At 33.3% G+C, this 26,833-nt stretch overlaps 1 protein-coding gene across 26 annotated transcripts in view; it reads right to left on the reverse strand.

The window, feature by feature from the left end:
• The window catches only part of Rab3-GEF (Rab3 GDP-GTP exchange factor), a 265,506-nt gene that overhangs the window by 112,648 nt on the left and 126,025 nt on the right, over positions 1–26,833 (reverse strand). For 8 of the 26 annotated variants that reach the window (XM_067103548.1, XM_067103546.1, XM_067103537.1 and 5 more), the window contains exons 10-17: positions 25,947–26,149; positions 25,013–25,163; positions 14,640–14,739; positions 11,872–12,074; positions 9,965–10,175; positions 9,735–9,842; positions 7,627–7,755; positions 1,286–1,470 (exon numbers count right to left, since the gene is read on the reverse strand). In XM_067103548.1, the coding sequence (XP_066959649.1) occupies positions 1,286–1,470; positions 7,627–7,755; positions 9,735–9,842; positions 9,965–10,175; positions 11,872–12,074; positions 14,640–14,739; positions 25,013–25,163; positions 25,947–26,149 (1,290 nt within the window). Of the gene's footprint in view, positions 1–1,285; positions 1,471–7,626; positions 7,756–9,734; positions 9,843–9,964; positions 10,176–11,871; positions 12,075–14,639; positions 14,740–16,804; positions 16,826–19,823; positions 19,887–25,012; positions 25,164–25,946; positions 26,150–26,833 lie in introns of all 26 variants that reach the window. The other 18 variants (XM_067103536.1, XM_067103542.1, XM_067103539.1 and 15 more) reach the window with 5 other exon arrangements.

A 26,833-nucleotide genomic window follows, 5' to 3' on the forward strand; every position in this document is an offset into this window, starting at 1 on the left:
CTAGCAAGGGAGGTTATACACCCTGCCCAAGGGTGACCTACAAATAACCCTTTATGCTTTGCAACTGGGTCTAGGTTATCCTCAGATCCAAGAGCACAGGTGAAATGGCCAGCTGCATAAAAAATAAAACTGTGAACAGCAGCATAGGTGAAAGACTACCCAAACTAAACTTTTTAGGCCTCCACATACAAAAGCTGTCCTGAGCTAGATGTGGAAGCACCTGGTGATGATCCCCACAACCAAACTGCCACAAGTCTAATAAGCTACAATTCTCAATTATGACCATGTCATTAATTTGTGGAAGTACTTCAAGATTAACATCTTATAGTTGCTTTAATTAATCATTCATTACATTTTATACTCTAGATGAATCTCCTTGGATATGCAGACATGTAGTGGTATGCTTTCTTGTTATGAAAATAATTTTCTCAGTTATTAATAAAAATGTTAGCAATTTTCTTACTATTTTAAGAACTACTTGTCCATTAAGATCAGATCTCAAGTTGAGGGCCAACTTTAACAACAGACCTGTTCCTAGCTCAACCAAGTCAAATGAAAATGATATCAGTTTGACACCACCTGCTTGCTCCAAATATCATCAAAATCTCATTTACATTCTAGGCAATTTATCTTCCAATGATCAGCCTTGACAAGAGAGGTAAAACTTAAATACAGAAATAATTGATATTCTATAGTTATCTGAAAAGACAGCAGGGTAAATAGATGATAAATAAAAGGCAAAAAGGGTTGCAGCTATAGGCTAAAAGGGTACCGTAAAAAAATATGTCATCAACTGTGCCTCAAGGCTAAAACACAAAGGGCCACAGTGAAATTTTGTCACTCATGTCTTTCTTGTGCTAAATCTTTCACAAATCTCCACTTGTCGCCACCCTCCCTCTCACAGTTCTCATTTGGGTAAGTCGGGGTCTTCCAACTTTCCTGGTGCCCACAAGAGCCCAGCTGGTAATACCAAATACACGTATCCTTTTGATCTCTAGATCTAACCCTTTTTGCCTTACTTTTCATCTACTTCCCTTGCTGTATTTTCAGATGGGTGTAGAATATTGACTATCTCTGTATAAAGTTTCACAATTCCAAGCAACAATAGAGAAATAGGAGTAGTCTTAGCATTAACCCTGTTTCGTTACAAGTACACTAATATCAAGCAGAGAAAGCTATCAAAAACCAGTTTTGCACTCTTAAATTTCTGAGTTATTTCTATAGTGTTAGCAGCTTCAGTATATGGTACCTTATCAAATAACACTTAGTTCAACTTCTGGCTTACCAAAGCTTCAGTCCTCAGAGGTAAAGGATGTAATGTTGGTGTAGGAGCAATAAGGTTTTCTGCATCCTCGAGTTTCATTACGCCTTCACCTGTTTCCTCTTCATCGTCATCATCTTTTTGATCAGCCGAGGAGAGAGAGGAGCGCGAGGATGAAGTAGACACAGATCCAGGATGACTGACAGCTGCTTAAAAATTTGAGAAGTTCAATATATTTATGTCATCATTTATATCACAAAACAAACTTAACTGGAGTTCACCTTCTGAGACATTAAAGCTACAAATTAACTGTGAATGAAAGCAAAGGATCTCTTGCTAACCAGCCCAAGACATAAAAGATCATTCCACTGATTATCATGTCTACCCTTGCATTTTACCTACAGAACCTCAAAAATGCATAATTTTACTGTTATATACAAATCACTGATAACATTAGTCAATGTAAATAGTGAGGTAAGCATCCCTTTATATCTATTCAGGCAAAGAAATAATACAAACACTTAATGAACATATTGCAGTATCAAGATCAATTTCACCATTGATACTGTCTACTGGAACTTTCAATAGCCACTAGGGAGAGCAAGAACTTGTGTCAACCTTAAATTATTACTGTTACAACATATCAGCAATGTTTTGGCAGTCTTCCAAATGAACGCACAAGAAGATTGCACACTTAATTGTTTACTATGAAAAGAAAACTTCTTTATGGGGTGAGGCGGGAAATATATTCTCTCTATATGCTCTTTTTAATACAGATTTACAATCTCTTATCCAAAACCCTTAGGGCAAGCTGTGTTTCGGTTTTGGTTTTTTTGATTTCGGAATTCAGGCAAAATTTCCTTAATTAATCTATTTCCAAACAAGACAATCATTGGTGCCTGAAGTTTCTATACTCACTCAAAAATATTTTGTAACATTCCTAGTAGTTTTTGTTTACCAAAATTACTCTTTCAATACACATAAGGGAATACTACATTTTTCTCATTAGAGTGTCATTATTAATTATATAGAAAGCATTATATAATACTATAGAATAACAAGAAAAAATATTAGAGAAAATTGTACAAAACATCTTGAAAATTTAACTTTAGATAGTCCGGAAGAAGGGTCAATGAGGAAACTACAGTAAAGGCTAATGGTAAAACTGATCATGATTAACAACACATCTAATTGTACAGTACTTGAAATTACAGAAAAAATAGTTTCCACTATCTCATATGGGCAGGAAAAGTTATTTGACTTGTGTATATGAAATGGGAGATGTGAATGGATGGCTCCTCATCTCTTAGGCCACTGAACATTAACTAGCATAAGGATAATGTTTCAATAAGTGACACTAATTGGCTGCTTAGCATCAACAAAAACCATAGTATAGATGGATACGACAAAAGATAGAAAAGAAACGTGGCTATGATGCATAAAAGTACACAACCCCCAGGGCATCAGGCTTACTGTTCTCCAGAATTAGCAGATCACTGATGTGGTTCACTTAACCCCCTACTAACTGACACTGAGATCCAGAGACAAAATATGCTTCTAGTTGATGCACAAACTATTCACAGACAAGATACTGAGAGAGAGAGAGAGAGAGAGAGAGAGGAGAGAGAGAGAGAGAGAGAGAGAGAGAGAGAGAGAGAGAGAGAGAGAGAGAGAGAGAGAGTGTTACCTTAGACTTAACATTAGTAACTTTCTGTATTTTACACTACTGAAAATATATTATTACAGTATTCTGTATCTAATGTTTGCTTGATCTAAAGATCCCGAATGAATATGAAAATCACAAACGGCTAATAGAGTACTTTCATAAGCCTATGTTAAAAAAATCACGCAAGAAAACAGTAACAGCTATACATACTGACAGCCTTGGAAGTATAACAGTAAAATCCTTCAGTTTAGTATATATTCCTACAATATCAAGAGTAAAACGACAAATCCAGTTGAAACAGGAAAATACAAGTAATTTGTCGAATACATAACAGCCCATCAAAAGTGACAGTTGTTGCGAGTTGGCATCATGTGCTTTGCATAAAGTTGCCGGACAGTACCTATACAGATTTTTGCCTGAAAGATTTTGGAGAGTGTTGCAAAACTTTTTTGAGTGATAAAAGTATATACCTTACTGCTGACCTGCATTTTCTGCATACAGGGACTGGGTCAGGTGTGTTATTCATCACATATTTGTGGATCAGACAAAGGTGATCAGTTCACATACAAGACAAAATTGCTTTAACGATGGTGTTCTTTTTGTCTGAAATATGTCGCAGTCAAATGGGGAAGTTACCAGTTTTAATGTCATTAGATTCATTACACCTTACAATTCAATATTAATTAAAGACTTTAGATTAAAATTCATTCATGACCTATTTCCTTATTAAATAAATATGCTCCTTGATATTCCGCTCAACTTCTCATTTTCTTACAGCACTATTTATTGTTTAGCTATAAATGCCCCAGCTGATTCTGACTCCCTCCTACAATTTTTCACAATCCTTATATTCTCCTCCCACTTTAGCTTCTTTGTCCCTAGCCCCTTTTTCATCCATTTTCTCCTTATATGGTCTTCTTAAAATTATATCTGTCAACTCTGTACTAACACATATTATAACAAGCTCTTCTTCATCATTTGTTTGAGTTGAGTATGAGGCATAAGAAGATTGAAAGCCACATATACTACACAAACAATTCAACTTGATTCAACTTATTTCTTAAATTTGCATTCAACAACCATACTCACTTCCCAAAATGAGTCTTGACACATAAATTCCTTAATACTTTCCAACCTAGGCATCTGTAGACACTCCAAATCTATTTCAGATTTTTTGGAAACAACCTGCTACCTCCCTTACTTCATCTGTTCTATGGTGCACTTCTTTTCTCATCATACTATCAACTGTCATAGTCATTCCCAAATACAGACACTAATCAACCATTTACACTTGAACAATCCCAGGCTCCATATTCCTGGTTTCTATTTAACCTATAAACTTAATCTTGTTCATTTTACTCGCAACTTTCTTCTGCAAAAATTTTCAAACCATTTTACTAGTTTCTGCAATTTTTCTCCACTGTTGCCAATCAGAATGGTCTTATCTTTGAACTCTGAGTAATGTCTTTCCTTGAACTCTTTGCTCTTCACTCCATCCATAAAAATACTAAACAGCTATGAAGCTCTAATAAACCTTTGCCTCAGACCCACTCTTAGTGTTGTACATCAAATTTATCACTATTCCTTCATCAGTACTTTGTTTCTAACATAAAGTACTGTAACTGACCTAAAAATTTTTGTTCTACACTATACATCAAAACAGCACACATTTTACCTCTACTGTATATATTCTTTCATAAATTCTGTCTAAACATTTGCAATAGTCAAAATATCAACAATTAAAGTAATAGAGTAGAATGATTCTTCCAGGTATTTCCTCAAGTCAACCATATCACTACACTTAGATGGCAGATGAACCCCTCTGACAGGGCATGAGATCTGGTCCAGCAATACAAGCAGTGATTAACGTAAGTCTTTCATCTCTCTCAATTACTCAGATAATTTTTAATTTTAAGTCACCAACAAATGACTATTCCTAAAAGATTAAAAAATATTAAATTGGAGAATAAAAAGAAAAAGTTGTGGCTAATTCAATTAGACTAGGTACAAAAATCCAAATGATAAAAGTTACATTTATGTACATACTATGTCATTTCTTACTGGCCCTCACCCTCAAAGAGGGGCTAGGAGTCTGATGGGTTCAAATAACAAAAAGGTTGTTCTTAATCATGGCATGTTTTGTGTTTGTCCTGTTTTTATGGCAAGTGTCTGTTGTGTCTGCTCAAATGTTTCTCTATTCTAAACTGCTTGAGTTTACTAATACTTCAGTAACCTATCTCAAGAAATATTCTTTCTATTTACTCATTCACATTGTTATATTAAGCAGTTCTGTCTCAAATGAAATTTTGCAATTTATGTTATTTACTTAATCCACAAATACAAAACTTCCTCTGATATTGATGTAACAGTAACAATAATGTTGTCATAACGTCCTGTCTTTTTTTATTAAAATAAATCTTGCTTAGAATCATATATACAATCTAATATACTATACTAATTCAAGGTGATTATTTCTTGTCCAAGTTCAATAAACAGAAAGTAAACCATGGTAAAAGAATACATCTGTTATGCTTTGGTTAAGCTGATATTACAATAAATTCATAGTGTTTTTCCTTCTAACTGCATATCCAAATTGAAAGGATAAAACATGCCTAAAGAAAAAGATTCTCAAACTTTGGTCACATTTTTAAATTAATTAAATATTAACCAATATCCTAGATTGGGAAGCCATCACTGAAAATATTTTATAAGAACTTCTTAAATCACTTTGATCGGCAGGGATACCGATTCGCAAAAGGTCGATATAATAAAACTGGATTTTTTCAGAAGAGAACCTAATATAATCATGCCAAACAGTAAGTTGTTAACCCTTAAAAAATGACAAATCTTTAATCAACTTGTATTTTTCATAACTAACAAACCTGAGGTCTTAACGTAAGGGGAAAATTCTCTAGCGCCTCCTGAAGTCCGGTTAAAAAAATACAAGGGCTTTGGTGGCAATGAGAGACAGCCAATAGGGGATTTCCTCATTCAAAGGAGAAAAAGGTAATGCTTCGCTTAACCTTTATATAACATCCTCAACTACAATGATAAGAACATTAATGGATGAATATCAAAGCCACTACAGCTTTCGTCTTAAAAGCAAAACTTGTCAACTCTCACTTCTTAAACCATCATGAAAAAACTGGTATTTTAAGTGGGTTAAACTTTATGAAAAAAAACTGATGTCTGTGGGTTAAGTAATGTAATAAAAATACTGACAACTCAAGACAAGTATCCTTTCCATTAAAACTAATGAAAATAAGGTCCTTGGAACAAAGAACTGGAATACTTTTAATAGTGTCTCAACAAGACAGCAAAGTAGTTGAAAGCTACAGGAGGACTGACACAAACATGGCAGAGGGGTTACAAGAAATTCACTGCCAAAAGATATGCCTTTTCCAAGTCTAGGAATTCTGAAGAATGTCTCAGATCTCTCAATAATATAGGGGAACAAGAGATGTTTGCTGGTCTGCACTTTAAACAACAGCCACCTTAACAATTCACTGGTCAACTGGTTTGCTCAAGTCTTTTTTGTCAGTAAGATTTTTTTTTTTCCTGTCAAAATGGGGTTCTGCATATTTGGCTTGACGGGATATGAGAATTATATATGGTACATGTTAAAGACAGTTACAATACTTCACAGCTAAAAGATGGCTTAGAAATGAGAAATTACAATTCAGAAATTTAAAAAATTAATATTGAATGAAAACAAGTGCACTCTCATGGCAAAATATACTTGCATTAAGAATGGTAAAATGTATGATTACGGCTTTAGGTGTTCGTCTCCATACTTAACTAATTCAGATATGTTAATCCAAGATAAATTGGTTCACCATCTACAAACTTCTAAGAAGTTTTTGCAAATGTTTTCTTTGTTAGAGAATATTTCATTAAAACTGATTACCATTTATAAAGACAGTTTAATCATATCACAGTCAATATTCTTAATTCTAACAGGGCTGATCCCCATGGTTTCCATGAAACTAATAATTAAAAGTCTAACGAACTAATATACTCATCAAAATACAAAGTGTTATTGCAAAAAACACTTAAAGACATGTTAAAACTTTTAAAATTGTTCTCAACAATAAGCTTTTGTTTAATATGTGGCAGCTACCAATACAGTTTGAGAATCTGAATCTTTTAAAATATAGCAAGAAATACATTTCATCATTTTGTCAAGTATTCACAAAAGACTAAAATTTAATCTCATACTTGAAGAGGAAACAAGATATGGCTAATTACTTTCATGTATGACATTCATATAAGTGTTTATTCCTCATGCTTAAATGAAAGCAGATTCTCTCTAAAGGACTAAATTTGCTTCCCAAAGCTGAACAGCCTTAAAAAGAAATATAACTATAATCATGCCCTTTTCAAAAGGCTTCAAAGACTTCAAAAAGAAAGAATAATTTTAAAATAAAGTAGCAAAAAATCAGCAGTCACGAAATTATTTGTTTGTGTACAGTACTGTATACTAGCCTTTTCGGTTAATTTGAAGTTTTAGCCCTCTGCTCCCACCAGACTAAGTGATAATCACAATGTTTCTTTGGAAAACAATGACTTGAAACACTGTGACTAATAACTAATTACAAACCAAAGGTATGAACTACACATACTGTACTCTAAGCTATACATGAAATTAATCAATTTATACAGTGTAATTGAGAATGATGCAGCTCAAAGCGTTTCTTACCAGAGTCCGAAGATACAGTTCCAGGTAGCTGAAGATACAAAGGTGGATTGAACACTGAACTTGGGTCAAGTCCTGATGACAGGGTGGCCTTCTCCTTTTCACATTGTGGCCCATACCCAGCAAACATATCTGTTAAAGGTCAAACATTATTGCAAGTGCTATTACAGTTTCACAGTATACTATTTCAATCTTTGAGCAATTAAAAACCTTCCTGGCAAAATTCCACAATCCATAAACACAGTGCATAGAGTAGTAACAGAAATAAATAAATTAACATACGATCTATATCAATGACAATTACAGTACTTAATTTAGTAACAATAATTAAATATACAGGTACACAATCCTTCATCTTAATTTCTAAAAACTGTAAAGCTCTAAAAACCAAAAGCATTTTGTGGAGTAAAGCATCAATTCATAAGGTTGGTGGCTTGGCATGCTAATGGCTGACCTGAGTCAAATGATTTTTCTTACGAAATCCCAAGAACTGACCTTAGAACATCCCAAGATTAATAAAAAAAATCCCAAGATCATAAAATAATTGTACATCTGCCAAGCCTAAGAGTTCTAAATAATCTCTCTCTCTCTCTCTCTCTCTCTCTCTCTCTCTCTCTCTCTCTCTCTCTCTCTCTCTCTCTCTCTCTCTCTCTCTCTCTCTCAAAGATACTTCTAATTTGAGTCTCTTTAACCAATGGGTGTAGCACATATGCACACAGTCTGCATGTGTGTTCATAATGTTTTAAAAATGTGTAGTACAGTACAAGTAATACACATTTGGAAGACAAAACACAAAAATAAATTTTGTTGTTGTCAGTGGCGTGGGCTATGAAGGGTGTGACCTGCAGATAAACAGAAACGTGAGATTATGGAGATGAACTCTCTCTCTCTCTTTCTCTCTCTCAAGAAAAGATACTGCTAATTTCAGTCTCTTTGACTAATAGGTATTGTTGTCAGTCATGTGGACTATAACAGGTGTGACCTGCAGGTAAACAGAAATGGATTAACATTCCTCGAGAGACTAAAGAGATAAATTTTTTTTTGAAGGTATGTCAATGCAGCATTAGTAAATATCTTCTGAAGCAAGAAAAATTCTTTTGTTGCTTAAGAATCACTGAACTAACAATTTTGCACTTAAAGTAATACGAAGGAATTCATTCTATTCTTCATGTAATCAGTAAAATACGTACACTATTAAAAACTACGAACTGTATTCAAAATCTATTTCTGGAGAGGGACTCACTTCCATTCAGCACTTATTTCTAGGTAATTCCGTTGCTAGATCTTTCTCTGACAGAATACAGCTAAAACCTGATTGGCTGGCTGGTTGCCATGGAGAGCTGTTAGCCAATGATAACCCTCTACTTCTCTTCTATTTATAGACATATGTCGTGGATGGCACAAAGTTTGAATGTTGCCATGACCATGACTATCTGACTGCTGTCGGCAATAATTACTCAATAATTTGCTTTGTATAATTATTTCATGAAAAACAGAATTTAACAATAATTTTAACTTTAAAACAGTGTTGTAGTGATGCATCATCATCTGCGAATCCTGTTCTTGGACCATCCTCAAATGTACAACTACAAACTGATGTTGATATTAGGGACAATAAAGAACAACACTCTCCAAGATCGATATGATGAAATGTATTTTATAGTCTTATTTATCATTAAAATTCACAAGTTGAATTATAATTATTTTGATTATATGTATATTTTTGCATTTTATAGAATATTTTTTTTTAAATACAGTGTGTTAGTGAACGTATGGTCTTAATTTTCCCATTACTGTACTGTACTTTATTATTGATGATCTTAATTATCTCATATTCATTTAACAGTGTATTAATACAAATACTGTAATCATCATAAACTGTAATGAATAAATAACTACAGTATAATGAAAAAACAAGAAAAAAGGAAGAAACTAATATTTATTTGCTGCACTAGTGATGTTTATACTCCTCACCTCACAGTTCCAAAAGCCAAAAAATTCCAAAAACCAAAACACATCTGGCCCCAAGGATTTCAGATAAAGGATTATGTAACTGTATATTCTAAGACTACAGTACTCGCAATATCTTGATATTTTTAATGATTCCTTACCTCCACCAGTGTTTGGTGATAAGTCAGGCATGTCACCAACAAAATCGCTTAATGAGGAATAAGAGCTGCTCGTACTCTCTCCACCCTCCGAGTCACTACCACTCTCATCTGAAACAGGGGAATTAATTAATTAACAAAGTTCTGACTCCATACAAGATTTCCCAAAAAACTTATTTCACCCTAAATTCTCTATATCATATCACAGAATTTGTCATACTTGAGACCAATACCTGTTGGAGGATTATCAATCTGCGTTCCGGCCCTGAGTGTAGCACCAAGTGAGCTGCCTTCTTGCCATACCCTAAAACCAATAGGCTCTAAGGTATGTGCATACCATTTACTTTTATCTCCAATCAAAGTTGGGTCAAATACCCCAGTATTCACCCGAAGAAAAGCCATGTTGGAAGGTGTTATAGACCATTCTGCTAGGAACTCAACAGCCTGAAAATATAGCATGACTTTTCAAAAAACTTATTCATTTCAAATAACGATAAACTATACACCAGCAGAAAATTTTCTAATAATGCAGACTACATTTGATTACAGTTGTAAAAGCAAAAAATTGAGTGACTCAGAAGAAACTCAATACTGTATCAGATACAGTATACATATTATACATATTTGGTGATAACGCCATAAGTTTATGTCTCTAAGGATGCCATATATGAAGTAATGAGAAAACTACTGGTTTCTATGCCTTCTAGAAGTCCTAGCCATACACTGGTATAACCAACATGCACCTCTCCAAATGTATCTCCACCTACAACCATGATGGCACCTCAAGAAACAGTTTGAAGCATACAACACTTCCTTGACTTAAGATGCACTTGTTAAAAGCACTGATATACAGTAATTGACAGTACAACCAGTCAACAATACCTCCATATCCTTTAGGAGAAACTTGACCAGAATACAGCACTAGAGACATTCCCCCTCCCCACAACCACAAGTCATGCCTGATACACACCATAAGTCATCTGCCCGAAAATGCAACTGCAGTATAATTTAGAAATGAGAAAACAATTGCCAAGATCACCTAAGCAGTTAGGAAAAGGATCAGATTATATTTTTGGGTACAAAGAGTTGGATATTGTACAAGCAATCTGTTGTCTATTGGCCAATTGTATAGTGATGGTTGCCTGCTTTACCCTTTCTTGGATGTTCTTAATAGTTTTCTTTATTTACTATACTGCTAATACCACTGAGCACTGAATTTTCCAGAATCAATGAACTGGTTCTAAACCATTTGCTTGCTTTAGCAGTTGGGCATTTTCTTAATACTTCACCTTTCAAAATTGTTGAAGAAATTTTGTATTATATATTAAAAAATGGAAATACAGTATAATAGAAAAACTGTCCATTCCAAATAAGTTGCAAAATATAATTACTGTACTGCAAAGCCCGTTCACATATGATTTAGTTATAAAATATAGTTGAACTAGATTACCAAGGTCAAAGCTAAAATTGGGCCCTCATATTTTTACTGTCCTCTGCAAGTGCCATCACATAAAGTAGTTTCCATTTGTGGATTATTTGTTTCTGTATTATTTGGAAAATAAATATCATATTAGAAGGTCACCCACCTTCTACAGGGGCCTCAACAGCATGGGAAAATAACCACATATCTCTTAAAGTGAACTGCCTGGATATGCTTGCTTCTTAGTGTTGTATGAACGCTCAGTCTACTGACATCTAGGTTAATATCGACAAGTAAGTTTGACTTTAGATCTGAATTACACGGGTCAGGAAGTACCACATTCTACATCACCATCCTTACAGTTTTAAGATAATCGCAAGACTGTGCATGTTAATCAATCAATAAATAACTGATCCTGATGGAAGAGATAAACAGAAAATGGAGCAAGACAATGAAAAGAAAGGCCTGGTAAAGAACACTTACAGCAAAATATGATCAATCTCTGAATACCAAATATTTAAAAAACCCATCTTTTAACAGAATAAAACCTTGAAATTTTCTTTAATTTTACACTGATACTGGAGTGAAGTACAAATACTAATTAACTTTATTTTTATACAATCTTTTTCATAAAATATCTCTAATGCTTACAATCATTGATTACACAATTACCATCTGAGAATTACAGTATCATATTGTATTAGGATAGAGTTTACTAACCTGTGTACGGGCAAACATATTTAAAAACGGAGTGGCACGAGGTCTTGATCTGAGAAATGAATTAATCTGGAATGCAACTACAGGTCTTGGGTAGAGGCGAAGTGTGCGTGTGTGTTCTGTGAAGTTGGCTAAAATATTCTGAGAATTGAAGAATCGAACCATTGCAACTCTTGTAGCTATGTCCACTGAATCCACATCATTTCCTAGGTAAGAAATTATCAAACATGGTAAATAAAGCCACCAGTAAAATCTAATATAATCAGTAATCACTTTTTTCATATTATATAAACAACAAAAATAGTAAAAAAAATCAGAGGTTCTCTCCTGTTTTTTAAACAAAGAAGACTTCTGTAGGTGAGCTACAAATTTTTTGTGAAAAGGAATCCAATACACATTAGAATCATATCATATGCAGTGCATTAGGCTCATCATCAATTTAAAAATTACACAAATTTAAACTGGATTTTAAACCTACACCCTACAATTTGTATCTACTGTAATCTACTTGCCATTTTTATCTTCTGTTCCAAAGGCAACTTAAGTTTTCTCCCTACTCTCAAGCCTAGATTGCATCCTAAGGTAAGAGGCTGGATACTTTTCCAAACATTTATCTTCCCATGAGTGACAGTCATAACCATTTCACCAGAGAATCCAACTATACAGGGAAAGGAAACCTTCCCACACTAGGATAACCAAACTTTGGTAATATTGACTAACTAATATGGCAGTAAGCCAGTTTCACAAGATGGGTCACTGATGAAGAGAATAAACCCATTTGCTAAAATAATCAAAAGTTTTTACAGAAATCCACTGACAAAAATTGAAAACATGTAAATGTATTTATGCACAAACACATTCATATTTTTCATAACAACTAGCAATTAACATATCCATATAATTATAATAAAAACTGCTCTGAATAACATGAATAAATAAATTTAACACAAAGTCTATAGGATTGTGAACCTTGACGCGTACAATAAGGATAAGAGAGTGGGGACAGCGTGCAGTCAAGAAGCTCTGAAGAGCAATGCCCAGAGCGATATCTCAAGAAAAAGCAGAAGGCAACAATCTTATGACAAAGTTTAAATGTGTCCATGGTATAAACAGTCCTAACTGCAGCCTCCAACATTATCTAAAACAGACTCAGAGAATTCTGTCACTCATGTCTTTCCTGTGCTTTAACTTCCACAAATCTCCACCCTCCATTTTCATAGTTCTCATCCATGTAGATCTGTGTCTTCCAACTTTCCAACTCTTCTGGTGCCCACAGAAACCTTTTTCACTTTTTCTGATCTGTTCTTTAAAAGTCACCTTCAGCACTGATCATTAGTCTCAAACAAATATACTGTAATGTATAAAATGTAAAATATCACAATTCTAACTTCAAATCCCATTCATGGGAAGCTTGAATTTATTTGGACATGGAAGGAAAAGACATGATCTATCATAGATGAGATAAAGAGGATGCTGTAATATATTTACTCCCTTACTTATATTTCTTGCCTAAAAATAAAGGTTTCAGGACTCAAAGATGAATTTACATCAACACACTAATAAAACTGTTGCCATTACAGTAAATGTGTTACCAAAACTGAACTTGAAGAAATGGAAATATTGAAAAGTAATTTTCAAATTTAACCTAGTCTGGCACTAAAATTCTAATTTATTTGAAGTAACCAAAAAGTAAACACTTGCATAGCCCAGGAACTTATCAGCGATCACATATAAATTAACCATCTGGGATTCGATGGCTGGATGGCGGAAATAGTGAAATCGGAAACATCTCAGTAAGATCCACAGAAAACTGACCTTGGGCTAAGAAAATTCCCTTACTAGTGTCTGGAATTACCATTTTGGTCAACTTAGGCACTTGCTTTTGAGGATATCAATCACAGGAGAATGGTTATCTTGATTCTTATGTTTCATTAATTTTTTTTTTTTACATATGCTTGAGTTTGGCTTGGATATGAAAGTAATGTTACTAAAATTTTCTCTGTTTAAGTTGCAGTCTCTAATGCTAAATTTTAATTAATGTACTTCATTAGAGAGAGAGAGAGAGAGAGAGAGAGAGAGAGAGAGAGAGAGAGAGAGAGAGAGAGAGAGAGAGAGAGAGAGAGTAGAAACAATCTGTAACTACCTATGAAACAGCATATTAAGACTAAGTTAATGGCTACACAATATTTACCATCTGTTTTTGTCCACTCATATCATCAGGTACTTGATTTCCATGAACTCTGTAACTATTCAAAACAGGAGCTAGATATTTAATTACTGTATTGTTCTATATGCTGCCTTTCAAATATTAAACATCTTTTCACATATACAATGGTGACATTAAGATAATATTAACAATGCCAAGGCCAGAATTGATTATTTAAATCCACACAAAAATGTCTTTTGGCTGGTTCATGTGAATCGCATGATAAAAGCAATTTTTTCTACACCCGACTCTACCCACTTCCATCTGAGCACTCACCACAGCTAACTTCCAAGACTGATCAAGCTAGTACTTCTGTACAGTACATGAAACAACAATAACCTGACATCTAAACAATCAGAACAGTTGGCTGTCAATTTTTCTGAAAAAATACCCAACTAAGGCACACATAAGCTATGCAATTTCCAGGCCCTGTTAACTTAACCCTTACATGCAAACCTCCATCTTACATGTTTTTTAAGAATTTAGCTTTTCAGATCCTGTAGAATAATATTTTTTATGACTATGTTTATTTGATAAAAAACACAATACCTGTACTAACACTAACCATATATAAAAGGATTGTAATGTGTAGCCAGGGACTTTTCTCGCTGAATTTCTTCTGCAGTGCGTGGTGGAGGAGGCTGTGGAGACATACTAGCTAATGCCTGAAACATAATAAATTTTTTAGTAACTTTCTTCCAGAATGTTTAAAAATTCCAGTTAAATGTGAAAATACAATCTTAAAAAGATACATGTCCTTATTCCTAACAATTAACTGAAATCTATCAGGAAAAATAAAATGCTCTAAAAAAAATCACAATTAAAATGCTTCAAGACTCTCAAAATGGAGAATCTACTGAAAACATCCTGTTTTCTCTTGAGACTAAAGCATAAATTGCATTTTTATTTCATATTTTAAATACTTCATTTTATATTAACATCATCAATAATTTAAATTGTACTGTGTTATCTGTTATGCACAGTACAAATTATAAATGCTACTACTGCTACAAAAACTAGCAAAATAAACCAATACACATAAATTACCAAAAATGTATGAAAGAAGCAAGACTGCATGGGAAAGATTAAAGAAAAACTTATACTGAACTCAACCTTTAAAACACAGCATGTTAAAGAATAGAATTTCTCATTCCTATTATATGATTGTTTCAGCCAAAAGAAAGACCCTGCTGATGATGGTTTTCAAAAATTAAAGGCATACTCTCCAGTTAAAGGCCATGTACTTAAAAACTACTTTTAGTCTCTGGGTATTATTGACTCAAAGACTATTCTCAGGTAGTCGTCTGTGATACATACTAATAAATTGTTGTAAACTTATACTTGCTTTGAAGCTATACACTAGTCTTTAACATAAACATTCATACTAAAATCTCTGCCAGTTTCACAAAGGACAAGTGATATACACACAATCAACAGTCTTCAAAAGTATAAAATAACACGTATGCAGAAAACCCTGAATATTTAAATTACCATAGCAAATTCAATAACTGCATTATATCTGAACAATAGAAAACTCTTTTCTCCATGCATTCATGCAACCATTTTCTCAAGAAAATAGTGGAAAAATATGCAGCATTAGAGAATGAAATACCAAGTGCTTTAGAAAATATAAATTGTGTATCGATCGTCACTGCAAAACAACTGAGCGCCAAATTTTCATTTTACTGTATATAGAAATACAGTATGTAAATCTGGCATGAAATCCTACTTAATCTGCAGAAAAGCAGCCATCATGGACTTTGTAATAACTGTTTACTTTTTTGTTCGTACGAGATGATTCTGTTATACATTGGTCTACTTCTACGAGCAAATCTACAAACAGTACATTAACGACTGGTGTCTGTACACTGCTATATAGTATTTACATATGTAAAAGGAAATAATACTTCCATCATTTGTAATGATTATGATGGATTCCCTACTGCTATCTCATCTAATTATCAACTGCCTACTTGCAGTCAGTTTTCCTTTTTATAGATCTTTTACTTGCATAAAAATATTTTCATATCTACAAAAATTTAGAAGCAAATCTACAAATGACATCCCATGCTAGTATTTTGATAAATTATTAGCTTTCGGAATCTTTTACTTAATGGACCAGGGCAAATGTAAAAAAGCTACATAGCATCACTGACACTTTTTCCATAAAATCTTTAAATAAAACTAAACATGTCTTAATGATCACTATATGAAATATTTTTACAGTTCATTTCAATATTTTCTTTTTCCACTAAGTAAAAGATTTCATAGTCAGGTTTCATTCATAATTGCAAAGGTGTATTCAGGGATACTTGTGGCTTTACTGCTCCTAGTGACAGAAAACCTGGTCTTCCAATTTATGAAGCACATGATGTGTTTATAAATACTGTACCAAGGTGTTATCGTGTAAGGAGTGAAAATATGTAAGGTTGGTAGCAACTTGAAAAACTGATTGGGTTTCATGAAAGTACATTTACAATGTGAGATATTAAAGATATTCACATCATAAAATATGGCTCACACTGCAGCTTCTACTTGAACAATGTATACGAGGAATTAAAAGTTAAGAGGTAACATATCTTATTAGCATACACAATTGTAAACATTAATGTTGTAACAAAATGCTATATGGAAATCACAAAACCCAAACAATTTACATAATAATGCAGCAAGACAAAAGTAGCTTTCTATGTAACAATCTTGTAAACTATTTGTGAGCGCGCGACAAACCTCATCCATGGATTTTATTGCCTGTGGACGTAGCGGCGTGAAAAATTTGGGAAGGGAAAGGAAAGAAAATAATAGAAATATAGTACATGTATACGAATCTGCTGAGATGACAAGAAATAATAATAATGAGACCACATGACTTATTTCTTGTACCAGCGATGAGTGGACAGAAACATCAAGGTAGGTAACTCAAATATCAGTAATGTAGGCATATGAAATACTGTACATTATCACCAAGGAACTGCCCATTATCTCATAAAAAAACTATTATTCAATTATTTCAGCCTGTAATTAAATAAACATTCCTTGACAAACTTTCGACTTTTAGGAAAAATAATGACGTTGTACAATAAAAGCCATAACATCTACACAAATATCGACATCACCCATATAAGTCATCACCATAAAGACTATTGTTCTAAAACATACTTGATTATAATATACTTTCAAATTTAAAATCACAGTTAAAATGATGTAAATATAAAGATCGTGCTAAGTACCAGAGCAGTTTCGATGTGCTCATGCACTAATGCACACTGCTCAAGCATCAAAAAGGCCACATCATTCTTTGGCCTCAGGAAAGTCACAAAAACCACAATTAATCAAAGACAACCACTGATAACAATACGGGAGCAAATAGTTCTCCCTACTTTAACTGTTAAATGCATACTGCGTTGCCTTTTTACATGCATAACCCATCCCTTAACCATGACCACAACCCCTAACAACTAAAAGCCATGTTATACTTATAGTAATCACACACTTTCCTCTGCATCAAAGATAAAACCACCACGAAATAAGTCATAACATGCGCAACATTAACAAAAGGAATGTAATGAGGACTTGGTAAAAATGTACCTCTACACAGTACAGGAGCAATACTCACGCATAAGTGCTGCCAATAAACTAGAAATGATGCCTAAATCAAGTACAGGAGTCAAAACTTACCCCAAGAAATATTTTTATAGACTGCCTAAGTACTGTACTAGTATTATTCAACAATGTCATTTATGTGCCATCAATGATTGATCTACAAGTGACATATGATATTTTGTTCCTATAACAGACAGTATATCCAATAATAATTGTGGTTACAGAAGAAGACCAAGTGAATGCAGATGGTATAAACCAAAGAACAATAATGTAATGGCTCTACAATATCAACAATATAGAAACTTTTTAAGCACCAAGAAAATTAACTGATATCATCACATTCCAAAATTCCTGGTATTACGTTTCAGGTACATACAAGTTAACTATATTAAAAATATGGTGTATAACAACGACCAAGTTAAAATTGAAGTTCAATTCTTGTATCAGGCTCTATAAACAAGATACAAAGTGTATCAATATAATTCATCTGCAATCATTAACATATATGGCTACTTTAATTTCACTGGCCTGCCCATACTGTCCTTTATCCTGGAATTATGTGAAAAAAATCAGAGGGCAACTGTGTGTGTTATCCATATTTTACATCAACATATCACGACATGGGACATACATAAAAGATATGATTTATCTTTCTGATAGGCTACCTTACAGAAAACAGAAATGCTCGTGCTAAGCCACTTAAGTTTCAGTATGTTATGAGGTAGAGAGAGAAACTGCTTTTTCTCATTTGTGTCATTACTAATCGACATTTCCACCTCCGAGTCATGAGAGAAACAAAACATTATATAGTATACAGTACTAATTTTCTTAGGCACTTGAAAATCTCCATTAAGAAAATTTTAAAATATCACTTGCCTGCAGCACACTTCAAGAAATGTCAAGGAAGGGTCCTACATACTATTATTCCTGTCAATTTTTGCAAAAAGTAATGAAAATAGGGCCTATCAACAATGATACTGTCCACAAATAGCCAAGAAATAGCAGTCAAAAAAACACCAACAATACAAATATCATTAACATTCTGGTCTGGAAGATATCGCTTCCCAAATTGCTTACGTCATGCCAAGGACAAACTCTTATAAACCAAACGAAAACACGAATGCAACACTTTCTTCGAAAATGTAATGAAATTAACCATTACCTGTACAGCACCAACATTCTAATTACTAACCCCTATAATAACTGAAGTTCCTAGTCAACCTCAGCCATTTCGTGATGAGTGATTGATTCCCCTGACTGTGAGGCACTTGTTTTTCAAAACTCCAAAGAATATCATATATCCTTGCATATCACACAAGTCATAGACAGTACTAAAACTAAACACTGAATCCTGAATAAAAAGCTACCAACCATGGAAGCTCAGACACAAAACTGCTCACTTCCTATTCCTTCCACAAAGACCTTTCATCATAAAAGTGTTTCTGCTTTAGTAGTTTAGTAAGTTTTTTTCACTGGGTATACACAGTAGTACTTTTACTTATCTTTAGGTACAGTATCTAGAATGAGTACTACAGAATAGAAGTGCCCATGAGGTATACAGATAAGCTAAAGTTCAGTTAGTCTGTTGACCACTAGCTGCTAAGTTATAAGTACTGTACTGATTCCAGGAAAGCTGGAATATCTCCACTAAAGCTGTATTGTACTTTGGCATAATCTTTTAAAATCTTGGTTCTTTCCTTCAGTACTAGTTCTGAAGGAAAGTAATTTCTCTGAAAATGTTGTGTAACAAAAGTTACAAAAATACTTACTATAAGTCTTGACTATTTGTGGACACAGATTCCTCACATAGTAAACCAACACAAACATACACTTATTATTGCACAAATATATACTTTACCTATGTCAGGGCAGAACACTACACTGCACTGCACTGCACAACATTGTACTATGAGAGGGAATTAGGGAATTACACCTGTACTGATGCTGGGCACAATGTTTAATAAAATACAAACATCCAGACCACCATTCACTGAAGTTACAATCAAACTAAAATCTTAAAAGAACCTCAAGACATTAAATACCTCTTCAAGCCAAACAGGAATTTTAGGAAGGGAAGATAATGGCTGGTACATAGCAATAACATAAACAACAGATGGAAAAATGAAAGTTATGAAAATCATCCTACCCCAGCTTCAACAGTTAGTTGATGAAATTTTGAGTACCAGTTAGATTCGTACAGCCCATGGATCTGACAAGGCAGTAGTGGAAGCACAGAAAAGAAAAGTGCATAGCCATCACATGAAGTTCACACTAATAAGGAGTTAGCTTTCAATACTTGCAATGCATTCTTTAACAGACAAACCCAAGAACATAAAAAATGAGCTCTCTGACAGACTGTACAGTACAGTATTCACTGATGTAATGGAAGAGTTAAGGGCTGAAAGGGTTGTTAACTGTGCTGCCCAGCCTAAAAGAGTAGCAAGACGCAAAAAGCAAAAGAAGAATTGACAATGACTTATGAATGCAAATGAGATTTTTGACTGGCCAAATTCTAAGGTGCAGGACAGTTTTGTGAAAAAGAAATTTATTCTGAAGTTCAAATTCTTCACATAATATTCTTTCAATAAAAGAGTTTACATTCCATTTTCCCATTCTGTTAAAAAACCTGTAAGTTTCTGGGTTATATATATTCAAAGCAAACTTACCGTGAGAAAATCACTTAGAAGAAACATTTTGGTTATTAAATAACCACTTAATAATTTCAAAACAAAAGAAAAGAGGAAAACTTTTGGAAAAGTAGTAAAAAGACCTTTCTATATAAGACGGCACTTTACAAAGTGATGGTATTTTCTTCCAAAAGGTAAACTAGATGCCATATATCTGCTGCTGTCTCGAAAATTATCAGTGTGCCTCATTATGGTGCAAACACCCAGAAGCAATGTTGCAAGTACAGAAAATATGCACATCATGGAATCAACAGCAATAAGAACCAAATGAATTCTATTTAGAATTTTCCAAAACTAATACTATAGAATTCTACAGCTGACAAATTGAAAGCTCCTATACTACACCTACAAAATATTTATATACAGTTTATAAATATGTATTGACAAAAGCTCAATATTAAGCAAGTCAAGACCGGAACTCAACAACGTATCCCAAAGAAAAATAAAAAATCCCCTTGCAAGTAAACTCACTAGAAGTGCGTCCTCCTCAATGCTCATGGCACTGAATGTTGACTAAGAAGAAAAACACATTGCACTCAAAACTAACCCCATAAATAAAGGAAAGTATCACGATAATGCATCAGTGTCAAAAAACATCATAATTCTCAACTCTTACATAAGTTCTTAACATGATGAAATGGATATGTGATAGAATTTCTACAGTGAAAACTATTCGTAAGTAATTACAGAATTCCTCCAAAAAATAATTACAGTAACTTAAACTTATGGTAGTTGAGAAGAACAATATTCATAAATTGCAATGTAATATTAACAGAATTTTTAACACTATATATGGAAAATCTTGTACGTAAATACCTTGATTTCCATTAAGATAATTCCAACAGCTAGAAAATATTCTTAGGATACTTAAAAAACAGCAAAATAATATTACATTTTATGACCATAATGGTTACCTATTTTGATCTGCAGTGCAATAAACAGATAATTCTCCAAAAAAGCAGTTTAGAATGTAAGTCTGTTCCAAGGTTTTTCACCTTCATATGAAGCTTTTAATTAAAAAAAGGGGCACATTCTCTTTTATAAAGGACAATAAACACTTTAAAAGTAATTACCTGTATTTCTTCTTTATTTTTAAGTATGAGTAAAATTATACATTCAATTTTGTTAATTATTTTTGCTGATGTACTAGCTTGTACATAAAAAACTGAAGTATGGGTGTTTTATTAAATGCTATAGTTTATAAGAGGTGTTTTTTCTATAGATCAACTCTTTATGGAAACCTAACACTGCAAAATGTGTATGTATATATATATATATATATATATATATATATATATATATATATATATATATATATATATATATATATATATATATATATATATATATATATATATATATACAGTCCCTGTATATATATATATAAAATCCCTAAACAAACAACAGGGTTCCATTCCCAGCCAAGAGCTGATACACGAAAATCGTCAAATGATCGAATATCACAGTATATATATATATATATATATATATATATATATATATATATATATATATATATATATATATATATTACTGCATGTTTAAGAACACTCCTACATCAAAGAGACCACCTGCTGAATTTACATCTGGCATTTTATTTTTACTGGCTGTTTATAGAATGTTAATAGTATCTAATTTTTCAGCTTTTTCAAAAGGAATTTAACCACAAATTCTTAACTAGTCTTAAAAAACAGAGTCAATGAATTTCTCACATCACCTAAAGTATGTGAAGAGGTGTGCCAAAATTTAACACTTAATACTATACTGGAATAACACTGCTAATCTTAATTCTTGAAACATTTCAAATAAATATTTCAATTTCCCCAGTAATATTCCCTTCAAAATGACCAACTATCCCATAAGGTTATAATAACTAAAGGCCAATTAATTCATATTACATGATGTATCAGAACTGTGACTACTGTAAAGAATAACAAAATCCTACATATAGTTTAAGTTGTAGTGATTATCAGTGAAACATTTCCTGTACAACTTTACGAAGCAAATCATTACCTTTGGATAAACAAAAACTTTAGTACATCCACTACTGCACAATACAAGCTGCATACCCTACACATCACAAAAATTATTTTCTTAGCACTACATGCTGATGCACTTTTGTGTGAAGTAAAAACAACTGCCTTACATAATAGAATTTTTTCTTTATATGTGTAGAGCTTTCGATAAACTGCCCAGAAGATAATCTTGCTCTTCCAACAACTGAAGAATGTTTCCCATTTTAGGCAAGGTATCATATTTTCAATCTTTTCCTTGAGTTGAACATTTTGCCAAAGTACAGTAATACCCATGTCACCTTTTGCAAGGTTTGATTTCTCTCTTTTTTCAACTTTTTACTGCCTACTTCTGTGTAATCCTCAAGTCTTCATACAGTTATGTGCTACTATTACTCAAGTGTTTTGATAGTCAAAGCATATGAAACTAATCACTATGCCTCTCCCATTTACTTGGCATTTTGCTGTGAATAATCTACTTTCTTATTCAGAGTTCTTAGCTGTGCTTTGCTCAACATGCAAGTAACCCACTTTATCAACCCATTGCTGGACCCTATAACAAAATTCAATGGATATCTCAAATACAAGTGCTCTGCATATTTTGTTTTGATAGGCTTCCAAACAAGAAAGTGGTTTACTCACAGAAAAATACCAGGGAAGAATTGGTAAATGGCAAAGACACTGAACAGTTTCACTTCCTTTGACTGCCTGCAAAGACCCAATTGCCCAGTCATTTTCCAAGTCCTATGATCACTCATCATCCCTTCCATTTTACTATTCATAGGGAATTGGAGTAAAAATGCTCCTTGTCTAGTTAATAGCTTTGAAAAAATACCGTTACTGTATGCAAGTCTCCACCTCAACCAGTCATTACCTTCATCTCTTAACACAAAAGCCTTCATGGTTCCAAAAAATGATAAAATATGCCATGTAAAAGCTAGTGGTGTTAACTCCAACCTGCATTCTTTAGTGACCTTGTAACTGAGAAGGTTGACATGACAGTGTTGGGTAATGTCCCTTCTAACTTGATAGTTTTATCTTAATCAGATCCCTCCACTTGACCTCAGTCTTCTTACTTAATACTGTAGTTATTAGGCTAGATTTATCATAACATAAGCTTGCACTTAATATAACTTATAAAATTTTTTTAGATAATTATGATCTTTGAAAACACAACACATCAGTGCCTTATATCCAATCTGGAACAATAAGCATCAAATCAAGAATGAAGCTCCAAACCCAAGAAAGGTGCATAGACATGGGCAGTATGACCCATCTGTTAAATTGATAGGTAAGTCTCCCCATTTGAATATTAAAATAATATGGTCCAATAAGCAATGTTTCTAACTTTGTTCAACACCTAAAATAATGGCCGGCACCAAGAAGCATTCTGAGGAAATTAAATACTAATCTTTAAAGCATATCAATTTTCATTTTAGCCTTTAACTTCTGTTTTTCCCTCAATCTCCTCTTGTCTCCCAACTTTCAATAGCCTCTTGCAAAAATTATACATAATCATCAAAACTGTAAACAGTACACAGCAACTGGAGGAAAATGACAGAGGATTTTTCAAAAGTGTATCAAGGCACAACTTCAAACAAGACAACAAGTATAGTGAAGGCCTTTGCACAATGAACATTTACCGGTAATTCTATGCCATTTCTATGCCTGATTTAAATGTTAATATATCTACAAATAAACTATATTAAACTGAGAAGAATAAAAAGAGATCTGAGGAAAAATTAACACTTTACAGTGTATTTCAAAGCATGTTACACTTCCATGATGTGTAAGTTATATGTAGTATATATCAGTATCTTTCTGGAGTGATCAGCCACTGGAACCAATATTTCAACCACCAGAGGGTTAACAAAATTTTCTGTAATCATTTTATACAAAAATTCAGATTAAATCCCAAGTTAGCAGCTTTTAATCACTAGGACATGTCATACTGTAATTTGCCTTCGAACAAAGACACATTTATTTCTAGTACTGTATCATCTTACATTCACTGTAATCCTCATGCAACAGTAAATATGCGCCTTGTACATTTTGTAGTAATTGAATGTTCTATTCTTTGAATATCTAAAATCACACTTACACTACAGTATATTGTCAACTAATAACAGTTCTCTGTAAATTCCTTATCACTTGCTACGCAAATGAAAAGCACACCTTGTAGTTTCATAGACCCAGTTTTAATGGTTCTTGTTACTGTATATTCAATATAAGAGTTTATAACACACTGCTAATCATAGCTGATGGGGTTTTAATTCTAATAAAGTCTTTCAATAGTTGTCCAAGTTTCACTTTTCTAACAATAACCTTGATAGCTAAAAAGTCTTTCTTTTCAACAGACAAAAATAATCACCTTCCAAATAAAACATCGGTTGTGTACCATGAAATATTCCACAATTTCTAAAAGTAATACTTACAGAAGTTCAAGGATACCAAAAGTACTGTATAAGAAAACATCACACAAACATTAGTGTAAGAGGACATCACAAGAAAGTACTAATGAAGTTAAGAGCTCTTGTATACAGTACACACTCATCAACATAAAAACTAAAACTTTTAAGGCCTTTTTTCTACGTAAGAAAATTATCCACCGTTAATTATGAATTGAAGACCCTTACCTGTTTCAAATGGTTCTTCAGGATGGTACATTCAGGTTCTGGCAATGGGGGGATTTCATCACAGTTAGGCGGTGGCGTAATCTTATTTGCATCCAAGTCTACCAGCCAAACATCATCCGGAAGCCTGGGGGGACGCAGGGGAGGCTCAGAGCTAGTGAAGACATCAATTATATGGGAATTAATTTTTAAAAAATCTAATTTTATACACCAGATCCCAAAACCTCTTTGACAATGAGGAGCAATGCCCAGTTTTAAATGCAAATCAACAAGACAAAAGTGCTGAATGTCTACATTTCTGAGTACAGAAAAACAGCAAACTAAAGCTTTTATACATCTAAAATACACTACTGTACAAAACTAAAATAAGAAAATGCAGTGCACTTAAACCAAATGTCCTTTCAGCAGTTACTACATGAAGCAGTGACAAAGCAGTAAGTTTACTGAGTTACAAAATCACAAAATAAAAATAAAAATAAAAAAAAACTCTGCAATCAATGCATTACCTCAAACTTTCAAATACCTGAGTACAGTACTAATAAAAGGGTATGCCAATTAAAAACCATTTGAATCATTGTTATTATTCTCTTCGTTTATCAACTATAGTACTTACATCATCATAACATATTTATGTACAATGCAAAGAAAAATCTTCAAATAAAAGAAAGTCCTATGATAATATAACAGACCTAATATTATTAATCAGATTAAAGCTATTGCTAAATGTTGCTTGAATAGACACCCTGCTTATTGCAAATGCATAAGATGGAAATGTTCATAGTAAGTGCAAAAGCAGTAAATTTCGTACTAAGTAACTTGCATCAAACTACAGCGAAATGAAAAAAGAATCCACATTACGATGTTATTACATTAAAAACTAAAGCAAATATAACACCAAGCATCTTTAAACATAAATTCCAACAGCCTCTCAACTTACGTAAAATGTTTTTTGTAGAGTAAGAATGAAGCTGGAATGCCTATAATGAAGGGTGTTGGGGCAAGAAGGAGCTGTTCTGAGCAGCTCATGAACGTGGGAAGTAGAGGTATCACAGGAAACATATATTCTAAAGGGTAGATCATTGTAACAAAAGCCAGCACAGACATGGACAATGCGTTATTGTCCCGAGACTGCAAAACAACCTGTGGAAAAATAGTATTCCTCTAAGGATGGGTACTTATACTACCAGAGTCCCTCATACATGAGATGAAATTATTTTGCAGAAAGATTATGTATGACATGATGTGACAGAGATATGATGTAGATCAAAATCACTGTAGCATTCAAAATACATTGATAAAGACTTTTACATTTGCCAGAAGTGTCTCATAAAACATAATAATAGCTTCTAACAGAAATATGAACTCCATGACAAAATACCCAAAGGTCTGCTGAACCTAATTTTCAATTGAATCTGTTCAGCAGTTTCATAGATGCTTCTGATATGGACTGTCAAAATTTAGTAATAACTACTGTATACAATTTTCTCCATTTTAATTATAAGATGACTGACTCCATTCATTTGACACTTGAAAGATCCCAGACCACAATTATTTATATAAAAATAAGGACACAAATAACTCTTAAAAACAATTCACATATAGCCCCATGATGGGAAAAGATGATGTAAAAGTTCATGATGACAATGATGATGACTGAGTCCATTACCATGAATAAATAGCAAGATTTGTGGAATCCAAACAAAATCTCATTATTGTACTCATCAATTTTAAAAGAACAAACCTTACCCAGCCCTGAGAGAGCTAAGATTTTTGGCTTAGGGGTCTGGTTAAGCTACTTATACTACACGTTTTGTAGCTGACAAG

This window comes from Macrobrachium rosenbergii, chromosome 5 (genome assembly GCF_040412425.1).
Source record: "Macrobrachium rosenbergii isolate ZJJX-2024 chromosome 5, ASM4041242v1, whole genome shotgun sequence".
NCBI classification, from domain to species: domain Eukaryota; kingdom Metazoa; phylum Arthropoda; class Malacostraca; order Decapoda; family Palaemonidae; genus Macrobrachium; species Macrobrachium rosenbergii.